Source organism: Doryrhamphus excisus, linkage group LG12 (genome assembly GCF_037039965.1).
Source record: "Doryrhamphus excisus strain RoL-2023G ecotype Guam linkage group LG12, RoL_Dexc_Guam_v1.1, whole genome shotgun sequence".
Taxonomy (NCBI): domain Eukaryota; kingdom Metazoa; phylum Chordata; class Actinopteri; order Syngnathiformes; family Syngnathidae; genus Doryrhamphus; species Doryrhamphus excisus.
Window position 1 is genome coordinate 17,919,461 of NC_136368.1, and position 12,446 is coordinate 17,931,906.

At 39.1% G+C, this 12,446-nt stretch overlaps 1 protein-coding gene across 1 annotated transcript in view; it reads left to right on the forward strand.

The window, feature by feature from the left end:
• Nucleotides 1-12,446, forward strand: part of lrrfip1a (leucine rich repeat (in FLII) interacting protein 1a) — a 29,308-nt gene that overhangs the window by 7,361 nt on the left and 9,501 nt on the right. Inside the window, exons 2-18 of the mRNA XM_078795432.1 lie at nucleotides 391-477; nucleotides 3,595-3,612; nucleotides 4,080-4,151; nucleotides 4,796-4,837; nucleotides 5,091-5,141; nucleotides 6,106-6,171; nucleotides 6,239-6,280; nucleotides 6,358-6,414; nucleotides 7,933-8,013; nucleotides 8,259-8,321; nucleotides 9,623-9,700; nucleotides 10,027-10,125; nucleotides 10,464-10,490; nucleotides 10,571-10,696; nucleotides 11,116-11,187; nucleotides 11,477-11,647; nucleotides 12,248-12,340. Coding sequence (XP_078651558.1) covers nucleotides 391-477; nucleotides 3,595-3,612; nucleotides 4,080-4,151; nucleotides 4,796-4,837; nucleotides 5,091-5,141; nucleotides 6,106-6,171; nucleotides 6,239-6,280; nucleotides 6,358-6,414; nucleotides 7,933-8,013; nucleotides 8,259-8,321; nucleotides 9,623-9,700; nucleotides 10,027-10,125; nucleotides 10,464-10,490; nucleotides 10,571-10,696; nucleotides 11,116-11,187; nucleotides 11,477-11,647; nucleotides 12,248-12,340 — 1,245 coding nt within the window. The remainder of the gene's footprint in view (nucleotides 1-390; nucleotides 478-3,594; nucleotides 3,613-4,079; nucleotides 4,152-4,795; nucleotides 4,838-5,090; nucleotides 5,142-6,105; nucleotides 6,172-6,238; nucleotides 6,281-6,357; nucleotides 6,415-7,932; nucleotides 8,014-8,258; nucleotides 8,322-9,622; nucleotides 9,701-10,026; nucleotides 10,126-10,463; nucleotides 10,491-10,570; nucleotides 10,697-11,115; nucleotides 11,188-11,476; nucleotides 11,648-12,247; nucleotides 12,341-12,446) is intronic.

Sequence of the window (12,446 nt, forward strand, 5' to 3'; positions counted from 1 at the left end):
ACTTTCCAAAAGAAGTAGTCACAACCATTATAATAGTCATACATTTTATTGGATTTTCGACAAAATTAGTTTCCAAAACATAGCTTTCATATAATTTCCGATTATTTGTGTGTCAACTGTCAACTGATTTTTCTCAGTGATGAACCATGCATAATTTGCCTTTATTTGCATAGTATTTTTCCATAAAGTACATATTAACAGGACTGTATAAAACAAACCGATTGGCAATACAGTCACTTTTTGCCATTCAAGGTTTATTGAGGAACCTGGAATCTGCATTTATTTCTGGTGTGTTGAAAACATTCAAAATAAAAACAAACTACATGACTTTGTTATTAACTCTTTTCTTAATTGTTATTATTGTCCACTTGTTTTTTTATCTACCCACAGGCTGAGGCAAGGCTGGCAGCAAAAAGGGCAGCTCGGGCAGAAGCCAGAGAGATCCGCATGAGAGAACTTGAAAGACAACAAAAAGAGGTAAACACATGACAATACACTGAGTTCCATGTGTATTTTCATGCATTTATTGATGGTTGGCACTGCACATTACCGATACTGTTCTGAAATGACCACCACAATAAATGTACTTGCACTCTTATTGATTTTCAACCGTTTTAGGTGGAACAAACAACACATTTTGTCAAAATATGAATGGCCATACGCTTTTGGCATGCTATATTTAAACATACAGTGTATTCAAGTTCACAATATTCATTCATTTTCTACCGCTTATCCTCACGAGGGGGTGCTGGAGCCTATCCCAGCTGTTTTCGGGCGTACTCCCTGGACTGGTCGCCAGCCAATCACAGGGCACATATAGACAAACAACCATTCACACTCACATTATGGACAATTTGGACCATAACTAGGGTTTATAATTGAACCCTAGTCTCCTCGCTGTGAGGTCTGCGCGCTAACCACTCGACCGCAGTGCAGCCAAGTTCACAATATATTCAATGAATTATGAATGTACTAATGTATCGCAGCTGTTTTTAGTAATATGCGGTACCAAAATTAAACGTAATTAGAATTCTGTTGAAATGGGTCAAGCAGCGTGGCCGTGTTTGTGTTCTGCGGGGTTTGTTGTCGGGTTTAGAATGTCTGATCTGCGGGGACATCAAGCTTTCTATTATTAGCTTCAAGTAATCTCATACATGCAGATCGACCTCTGCCCCTTCCTGTTACTACTTATCTATTAGCGTTATCACATTACTGCAATTAACACAGTTAATATGACCACTGCATTTTTGTTATAGTAAATACATAATATTATGAGGACATTAGATTATTGTTGTAGCCAGTCAAATCCCAGGTGTTGATCCAAAACAACAACAGTATACACACACACACATGTACGCACAACCACCAATGCACTGGATTAACGGTCATTGTTAAACTGTGTGTGTGTGTGTGTGTGTGTCCATTAAATCCTTTAACTCAGTTCTAAAGTAGCTTAGCAGGTTGCGCTCCTTGGTCCAAGCTGCAGTGTTGCACTGGGCGTGGACTACTGCACACTTGCCGTCCGTCAAGTGTGAGCTTGAAACGTGCGAGAATGGCGGGTGGATTTCTTTTAAATTGGACTTAAATTAGTTCCCTGTGCCCTATTTGGATTTAAATTGCTACGTTGACCCCCCCTGGTGTGGTCAATCTGGGGGGGTTCTTACCTGCTGTGGATGTCGTCGTCTTTGCTGGTAACCTGAGTTCTACAAAACGGCCGGACGCCTGGTAGCAGGTAGGGGGCAGAGGGCAGCCTTCATCAGGCGCCCAGGAACCCCCCCTGTCAAAAAAAGCAGCATGGTGAGTGAAATAACATCGGTATAAACATATAAGCTGATTGTGCAACTGAGTCGATGAATGGGCTTATGGGTGTGCTTGGCGTTCTACCTAATTGACTGTCCAGACAGATAAGTAATGCAGTTTTTGGAGTTTCTCTCCCAAGGATTGAACATTTTTAGTGTTTACTTGTATTTCCCCTAATATGACACCCTTATTAGTAGTACAGGAGGGGTAACATAGTAAGGTTGGGGCACACTTTTCATTCAATATGATGAGAAAATGCCCATGCTTTTGACTGGTACTGCATATATATTTAGGTTATATATTGCATATAACCGTAAGTTTTTTTGGGTGAAACTTTTTTTGTCTTTGCGCTGCTGTTTGGCTGGAGTCGCTCGACCTTAGGGGACCCCTCCCGGGGTCGTCCGGGGGTTAGATTTTTTTTTTTATCTAACCTTCATAGACAAAATGCTTTATTAAGGTCAGCCGCATTGTTGATCTGGCACTTTTGCCGTAATTGGTCATCAGTATAGACTTGACCTCCATTACTTTTTATCACGGAACCTGAGCAAGAACATTGGACCCATAAGGGCGTCTCTATCAAGTACTGAGGTCATTCAGAGGTTAGAGACAAATCTGTTTCTGAAAGCCATAATTAAAATAAAGCAGACAGACCATTGGGCAAGTATACAACAGAGACGGTGGTGGTAAATCTGTATATAAAGGACTCTAAGTATAGAACCGATAAGGACAAAAAAGAGCTTCAGTAGGACGGGTGAAGTGATGAAGAAGCTGCACTAAATGTTAATATTTGAAGCAAAAAAAAAACCAAACATTTTTATTTAGTTTACAATGTTTGCAAGCGTCTAGTTAGATTAGTGCTGCATCGTGCTTTTAATGGACAGAGACCGCACACATTTCAGTAGAACACAGTAGAGCACTTTGTCTCAAAGTCATAAATGTAGCGACACCTTTCAGTATTCTTCAATAATGGTTTATGACATATGAAAAGTGTTTGTTAAAGTGCTTGTATGTGCCGTTGTTTCATGTTCCATGTTTTTCACGTTTCATTAACTTTGACCTTGCTGCTAAATCTGAAGTCAGACTTTCATCTGTCACTGCTTGCCACTAATTTTTTAAAAGGGGGCCTATTATGCTTTTTCTACTTTTCTGACCTATAAATATTGTTAGAATGTTGTATTATTGTACCGTGGCACAAAATCATCAAACACTGAACAAACTCCTCCCGACCTAAACAGGTTCAAATGGCGATAAAACGCTGACCAAAGTTGGCTAAATCTCCTCTTACAGAGCGTGAGGGTTTTACGGCTTTAATGTAAGAAATGTAAACAAAGAGTGTCATAAAAAATATATAATTATTAAAATAACTAAATTAAATTAAATTAATTAAAAAATTATAATTAAAATGTTATATCGTCATATCGTGATACATCCCAAAAATATTGTCATATACAGTATGGTAAGGTCCCTCTCGCCCAACCCTACTGTACAAGCAGTGTGGGAACAATCAAAGCAGAGTGGGCATGTCCTGAGGCTGGCTGCGGGTGGAAGAAATTTAAACAGACAGTTTTGGAAATCCAAGGAAATATAACCGGAATAGGTGCAGATTCTGGAAGATCTATGAAGCTTTCTGTGAGGGTTATCGCATGTATCATATGTAGTCCACAACTTAATACAAAGAACTGAAAATGAGCATAGTAGGTCCCCTTTGAAGGCAATCATAGTCCTGTTTCTGTTCTTTCATATCTTCCAATGTTTCTCTTTCTCTTCGCTCCCCCGATTGCTGTTGCTGCACAGATCTTTCAGGTCCAGAAGGTAGGCTTCTTCCTGTTCCTGTGGCATAGTAGACAGTCATAGAAAAAATAATTACACCACTCTTGTTTGTTCGTTTTATTTGTTCACTTTATGCATGATACAACCAAAGGTACATTTGTTTGGACAGATGTAATGATTATAACATAAATACTTCATAAGAGTTTAATTCAAGAGATGATATCTAGCAGCGTCCACGGATTGCTTGATTTTTGCAAAATCATTTATTCGTACATGAATAACTATCACTAACATTGTGCTTCCGAAAAATGTAACTCTTATGAGCTATTTTTGTTGTCATAGTTATATTTGTCCAAACAACTGTACCTTTTAGCTGTACTAGGCGTTAAAATAAACAAGAAACTGAAGAATTTTTTTTCCATGACTATGTTCAAAGTACATACTGTGCTTGAACTGCTCTTTTAACTGAATTGTGTTCTTTTGCTTTTATTCCTTGCTTTTTTTTTTAGAAATATTATGGCTTGAACACCAAATTAGATGACAGAGCGGACGGCAAATGGGGAGATATTGAGCAATGGATGGTATAGTTTTTGTGCTGGGTGGCACTATCCCAAATATGCTGCACGGTTGCATGTGTATTTATTTCATTGAGTTGTTGACTTGAGGGCATGTGGCGTGTAAAATGTTCCTTAACAGCATAAGAGATTGTAATGAATCAAAGCTTAATCCTTTGTAATAATGCTCTTAGGGGAGCAAAGTTAACCATTTGGCTCTGAATCAACATGACCATCTGCTCTATTGGTGTGGACCGCATGGGATTTATTGTTTAATTTCTGAATTACTTTAAATTACCCCGGATCACGTGAATGCTGTAATGATATAAACACAAGAGTCTTTTAACATTACTAACCATGACTAAAGAACGTTAACCTTTGGAATTGTGGCCTGTCCTCTAAGACAATTATATAGTGTATAGTTGAATGATTTGATGGAAGTGATGTTTTGGAGAGAAACCAAAGATCTGAGCATGATGTGGCTATTATTACCAAAAATGGCCGTGACTGAAGAGAAAACATGCAACTTCCCCATCCACTGCAAAGCTCGAACAGCAGAGGATGCATCCACAATGGTTACCACCATCTTCTGTCTGTGACCTCCATCTTTGTTGTCTCCTCCTTCATTCTTCATATCCTTTCCCATCATTAACTTCCCTTCCCAAATGCAGGAGGACAGTGAGAGATACTCACGCCCCTCACAGATGCACACGGTTTGTAGCGCTCCCTCTGTTTCCATCTCATCAAGCGTCTCATGTTCAACAAATAACCATTGATGACATATACGGCTTAGTGGTATTCAGTATTATTATTATTATTATGGATAAATATACACAGATGGATCATGCATGATGATGTTTTCACACATCGATTCTGCATCTCCAAAGTCTTTAAAAATAGGAAAACTTTCTGTCCAAAAGATATCAAACCTAATCATCTGTTTCGATATTTTGCTTTGTCTCACAGCTTTCAGATGATGATGAACGCTTGTCAGTGGGAAGCCGAGGCAGTGTCAGGGTGAGTGTCATATTGCACAACTTTTAACACTTCTCTAATACATTATAACTTCCTTTTTAATTATGTAAGGTCTAGAACAGTGGTGCTAGAGTCACATACAGAAAAACGTATGGGCTTTTTATATGTTAAATATGTTAAAAGCAATCCAATGTAGGTCAGTCCAAAACATCCACATCCTCGCTTTGTGTTCATTGGTTATGTGGAGGTTATGTGCCGTTATGTGGAGGCTCAAACCTTTATCTATTTAAAAAAAAAAAAAAGATGTCTAACACTTACAGTAGTAGTTGTTGCTGATACTTTTTTCTCCTGAACAGTCTGATCTTGATTCAGTTTATGGGGCAGGGGTAAGACTGATATTAATAAGTCAAAGTGAAAAGTTTGAAGTGAAAAGTAAATGTTTGTGGTTGTTTGTAAGCATGCACACATTTTTACTGCAATTAAAATGTAACTCCATCCCTCATAATACAAAGCATGCATTTTTTTTCCTGTTTTATTTTGATTTTTTTTTTCTTCAAATGCATGGTAGTTTGGGGTTTTTTGGTTTAGCAACAGTGCAATCAGTGATTTGTGTTGTGGTTATTGCAATTCCTAGCAAAATCATCAGAGGTTCTGCCCCCCCATAATAATTAACGTTGCATAATACTATGTTTTTTTTCACTTATTTAATTGTTTTAACAAGTGTTTGTTTATTCTACTTAGGCACTGTGGTATATCGTGGATGATTGTCTTCCAGTACACTCATTATTGCATAATTCCATTCTCTTACAACAACCTAAATATGTCAGATTTAGTCCTGTTTTCCGAATCCGAGTAACACCTTGTGTTCTTCTGTGTGCTGTTTCATAACAACCCACATGGCATGGTTATGTTGTGTGATCTTGTGTTGTGAGGTGTGATCTTCTCCACAAGCAACATTGTGGTTTACGTTGGTGTCATCAAATATTTATCTTTTGTCACTCTTAAGGGCTCATCCTTGGTCCCACATAAGAAGTCCAAGAAAAAGAAGAAACATAAGCATAAAGATAAAGATGTATGTACTATTGCTTTACAAATAGCCTACAAGCAAATGATGACATGGCTCATTCTTGGGTTTGCAGAGGAACGGCTACGATGATGAGTACAGTGTTGTGTCCAGCAGGGTTAGTAGCTGTCTGTTCTCTAAGATAAAAGATGAAAGCTGGACATGTCATGGTTTGTCTCTCTTTGCTGATGTTAGAGTTCAAGACTGAGTGATGACAGCAGGGTCTCGCGTTCATCCAGGGGAGATTTGTTGGTGCGTCTGCTGGCCAATATGTTCCATTAACATCTATACTCTAGTGCACTGTGGTGGCGTTTTGGTTTGAGAAAGCACAGTAATAAGTATTTTTGCACCCATACTATGAATATCATGTGCTAATGTACACTAATATTTCACTCCAAAGCTGTTGCCATTCATAAAGCAAAGTTTGTGAAAAGGGAAGATAATTTCCTTTGTATATAATGCATGTGCATGGGTTGTATGGAAGGAGATGGTGTTAAGCATTTCTACTTAAAAGGGGACCTATTATGCTTTTTCCACTTTTCTGACCTTTCTAGAACCTAAATAGAATGTTGTATTCTGTTGTTAAACGATACCAAAGTTTCATTTGAGCCCTAAAAGAAGTTTGGGATGGCTCAAAACACTCTATGTAAAACTGGATGTTTGTGATGTCACACATAGCCACGCTTCCTTGGGCGTGCGCTGTTGGCCAGATACGCTGTCTGCCCTTCCCCAAGCTCTGTGCCTGCGTTCACGTTGTTAGCAATGGCTCCCAGGAAGTGTTTCTTTGGGAAAGCTACATTTATTTACAATTCCTAACCACAGAAACATCAGGCACAAGTGGTTGGAGTTCCTGATTCCCTATCAGTAAAAGAAAAAGATTTTAATCTGTCAACGTCATCTTGAAAATGAGCCACTTAGCATCTGGACTAGCCGACAAATCGACTTTACTCGGTCGTGTCAAAGAGTCTGAAGAGTAAGTAACAATTTATCAGTGTCCTAACAGTGTTTATTTTTTGTAAGCCATGGAACAAAAGCAGTTGTCTGTGTAGCATTATAGAGTGTGCATACAGGGAGCGGGGTTGCTAATAGCCATTTCCCACCATTATCAGTAGGAAGTAACCTCTTTTCTTGACAAACTTCAGACTCTCCAGTCTCTACTTCGGGAATTGAATTCGGGATCCAACACATATGGCTGTATGTTAAAAGCGGACATTGAAAAAAGATACTTCGCCATTTATTATCAACTCCTATAAAGTTGGGTTCGTCAGCTAGCGTCACAACACCAGAAGTCCTCCTTAGCACTTGGGAGTGTGACCAACCACAGCGGAGTGGGTGTGCCTGAAAGTGGGCCAAGGGTGGAATAAATGACAACAGACCGTTTTTGCGGGAAGCACGAAATCCAAAGAAATCCAGCTGGAATAGGTGCAGATTCTGGAAGATCTAGAAAGCTTTTTATGCCGGTTATCGTATGTAACTGCATTATAGATGTCCGAAAAAGGAGCATAATAGGTCCCCTTTAAGAAAGATAAAGAATGAAGTCATATGTTCCTGAGTATGCTGTATACATATGGATTGCAGAAGAATATAATGTAGTAGAAATTAAATTAGTGGACTGCAATATATTGCCATATTTGTGTATATTTTTTACTTTTTCATAAAAGTATTGTTAAAATCTCATCACATCCTCCTAGATGCAAATATTGCTATCTGCTTGGCTGTCTTGGTTGGGTGCTCTGGTCTCAGTCTGATGCTCATGGCTCCCTCTTTCAGGCATCTTATGCTTCCTCTGACCTGTACAGCCTCAATGGCCTGTCCTCCACTAGGAACACAGGTTCAACTGGTGCGTACCAGGTTGGTATGGAACAAATGCTGAATGAAAAAGTCCATTCTGACTTAACTGTTACAGTACATGAGCACCCACATCTTTTTGGAAAGAATCACAACAGGATAAAGTGAATTCTTTATCTTGTTTTGAACTTACTGTGTAGCGTACATGTAGTGCCTTCTTAAGTGCTTTCTTAAGCTTGAAGAGAAATACTGAAATGTAAAAAGGTCAGAAGCCTGAGCATATTGTGTGTCTGGAACATCAAATACAGAGTGCCTTATATGAGGACAGTCACTGCTCCGGGTCACAGCGAGTCACTGGCTCTGGCGCTCATGTAAGTCTTTCTTGGAATGGTGCTCCACTTGGTGTGCTGCACCCGATTGTGTGCTTCTCTACAAGTTCAGTTCGAACATGACATTTTAAATTGCTTTTGTTTTGTTTGACTGGTGTGCTGCATGTAGTTGACTAAGTTGTTAAACTACAGTTTGGTCTTGGTTGTTTTTCACTTAACATATCGTGACATGGATAGCATGTGTCTTGGTACTGATGTGATAACATGATACTAGTACTAGGGATGGGTACTGAATTTCATATTTTTATACGCACTGACTGGATTTTGTCAGTACTACTGGAGCATTGATTCATGTAAAATGAAAGGTATGTCCTGGTACCTAAATGGCTGCCGCTTCTAGCAACATTCAGTTCACAAGAGGAGAAGACCAAGGGAGGGGCCAATGTGTACTAAGATAAGATAAGATATGCCTTTATTCGTCCCTCAGTGGGGAAATTTGCATTGCACAGCAGCAAGAGTACAGAATCAGTTAAGCAGTACAAAATACACAATATAAAAAAATTAACAATGTAAACAACCCTAGTATTAACAAATCAACTGTTTTACCCAGAGTTATATACAAATACAGTATGCACATAATATGAAGCGAGATGAAATATATGACCAGTCTATACACTATGAGATCTTGCTACTGAGTTAATATGAGGCATTATAGAAATACTTCACATATAACTTCATATATTGCATTTAGAACCTTAATATTGCACAAAGCAAAAGAAGCTGAAATAAGTCATATTTTTCAATACATGGATACAATAAAACCTACCTGTTTAACAAATGGTTGAGGTACAAGACAATTTTAATACAATTTTTAACTCCTGAACACATCCCGTGTGTTTATTGTTATTTGGACACGTTGGTATAAATCACATATTACGATTCATGATTCCACATGTCCAAAAGGAGTAGGAAGAAGCAGAGGTTATTCAGTTCTACTCCATCTTTATCATTTGCTGATGCATTTTTTTTTACTTTCTATTCAACTTGCCTCGCCAAATTTTGAAACAACATAAGAAAATATGTGTTATAACAACGTGAAGAAATGAAAACTCATTTGTTAGCACATAAACACACTCAAAAGTACAGAGAATTGTGACTGTAATCAGTACCGGGTACCAGTACCCGTGAAGGTACCCATCCCTAATTAGTAGTAGTACTGTTGTCTGAGCCTGCTCTTGTGTCTGGTACTTGACGTGATATTGCTACTGCACCTGCTACTCTGTTAGTGTGAGTATGTGCATGTTCCACCATTTGGGTAGCAGTAACCATGTGTTTTTTGGCAGTCTTTAGAGTACAGTAGCTACCACCGCTCCAACTCCCGAACATCCAGCAGGGCCAATTCAGCCCGCACCAGCCCTGTGGTGAGCCCCCCCTCCCACCCTACCCCAGCCTTAGATGCTTGTTGTGCACATCACGGAACATCATGCACACGTTTTAGAAGTCACAATTTTTGTGTGTTTATTTGATCACTTTGTTTGATTTATCCTATTGAACTTTGACCGACTCAATGTTGCTCATTCAAGCTTTATGTCACAAATGTTCTTCATTACAGATGAAAAAAAAACAACAACAGCAAAAAAGACAGTAGAAAAATGTTTTCAATTACGATATTTCCATATTGTGGATCATATGTTGACTTTATTTGAATGGTTGTCTGTTGTGTTTCGTCCCATGGTGGCCAATCTAGGACAACTGTGGTTCTGTTGCCAGTTATTTAAGAAGCTCAGCAAGTAGTGGTGGCCTCCTCAGGGATCTGGACGATGTTACTATTCCTGATTTTTCTGATGTGAGTCTTGTTTCCACCCGCAGGAGGCCAAGGCCTTTGTGAGGCAATTTCCTGCTTGGTTGCCATTTTAGCCTCCTGTTCTTCCTCGCATGCACTTAACCAAACAAGGAATGCTGTTGTCACTGGTTGATTTATATTATGTGTAAAATTTCAGTGTTATTAGATTGAGGTTGTGTACTAACTGTTGCATAGATGGCATATTTAGGACAATTATTTCTTAATGTCCATAAAAAAAAAAAAAAACAGAATTATGTTTCTTTTCGCATAGTCACTCCAGGGCCCTGTGGCCTACTTGTCAGCCAGAGTTTGCTCTAATTGTATTTTATCTCCCTCCACAGGCAGATGACAAGGATTATCTTGAGAAAGTAAGTGGATCAGCATCTTTTGTAGTATACCGCCACTTATTTCTTGGCATGGCTCTAAATTATTCAACCTTTCTTTTCAGGGTTCCAGATCAGCTTCTGCATTAACAGCAACGACTCTCACCTCTCTCGGCGGGTCTTCCTCACGGAGAGGAAGTGTAGAGACTGCCATAACTGTGGATGCCGAGACTGCAGTGAGAGAAATTAAGGTATGTGAAGACGTTTTTTTTTTTATTTATTCTATGCAATCTGTAGAAATGCACTTGTAAAGCAGAAATCAAGGGGACAGTGTCTTGAGTGTATATACGGTATATAGTATACTGTGTACACTGTGTACTTTGCGTGAATTTTGACAACGTAGTGCTGTCACAAATCCATTACTGAACTCGCTTCTGCAGAAGATAACTATTGTTATCATAATTCCCGGTAAATATACAATAGTTGGTGTACTATATGGAATTGGACAGCACTACACTATCAGAATGCACACAGGGCTGAAAATACACCTTAAAACTGCTCTCAGCAAAAATCCAAACTTTCTCTCTGCACACACCTTTTTTCTCCACCTTCCTGCTTCAGCTGGTCTGATGTCCTCCATGCTTTTCTCCACACTGCTTCTTCTCACCAGGAAATTCATGAACTGAAGGATCAAATTCAAGATGTGGAGTCCAAGTACACACAGAACCTAAAAGAAGCTAAGGTAGTAAAAGAACCTTCTCAAAAGCTTGTAGGCTTATGGAGTGTGTTGTATTGTTCAACATTGTAATTGTACACAGATTTAGTACTTGGGGTAAACCAATGTTGTCCCTATCTTCATTGTATTGATGTCTAGCGCATTAGCATTCTTAACCTCCCATTTAGTGGCTGTGCTTCTTTTCATGTCTTGCTTTCCTACTATTTTGTTTATCCTGAAAGTTTATTGATGGAGAAAAATGAAATAAAAAAATGTGTGCTGTAGTTTGTACATTATTGTGTCTATGTTGGTTTAGGATGCATTGACAGAAGTAGAAGAGAAGTATCGTAAGGCCATGGTATCCAACGCCCAGCTGGACAATGAGAAGAACAACCTCATGTACCAGGTGGATACGCTTAAGGACTCGCTGATGGAACTAGAGGAACTCCTGTCTGAGTCCCGGCGGGAGTATGAGGAGAAGGTCAAGGTATGATTTTAGGCAATTATAGCAGTTAACCTATTTCCAAGTGGTCTGTATTAGCCTAGTGCAGGGGTCGGCAACCTTTACTATCAAAAGAGCCATTTTATCCCCTGGCTCACTAAAGAAAAATAGACTGGAGCCACAAAACATAATTTAAAAAAAGCAGTGACATGCTCACATTCAGAGCAAATTGCGAGTCTCCCAAAATTTTAATTAACTGCCAGATTTGGAGGGAATTTTGGTCAGATTTTTTTCAAAGATGCGTATTTTCCCCATTTGGGTGTTAAAAAAAATACTTCAGCATTGTGAAGGGAGCCACAACAAAGAGGTTAAAGAGCCACATGCGGCTCTGGAGCCGTGGGTTGCTGACCCCTGGCCTAGTGTATCACCTTAATGCAAAACAAGTTGCATTGAACATGCCGCTTAACCTTTGAGCGTCCACAGTTCTAGTAAGAAAAAGCGGTGTCACCAGCCCACACTTGATGAGGTCCAAATAAACGATATTTGACAAATGAACAAATTGGTTATGCTGCATTATGTTTTTACAATGTTATTAGCGGAGTCAGAATTCCTTGATAAAAGCAAACTCTCTGTTGTTCCTCACAGGAATTTGAGCGAGAGAAGCATGCCCACAGTGTGCTTCAGTTCCAATTGATAACAATGAAAGAAACACTGAAACAAAGCGAGGAGCTGTTAAATGTAAGTATTTACCCTACAGGGTCAATGTTTCAAAGCGGGCTGGAAAAAGAGCAGAATTATTAACTTGCATGCCGAGACTGCCTTCACAGCTTTTCCTTTCCTGCAA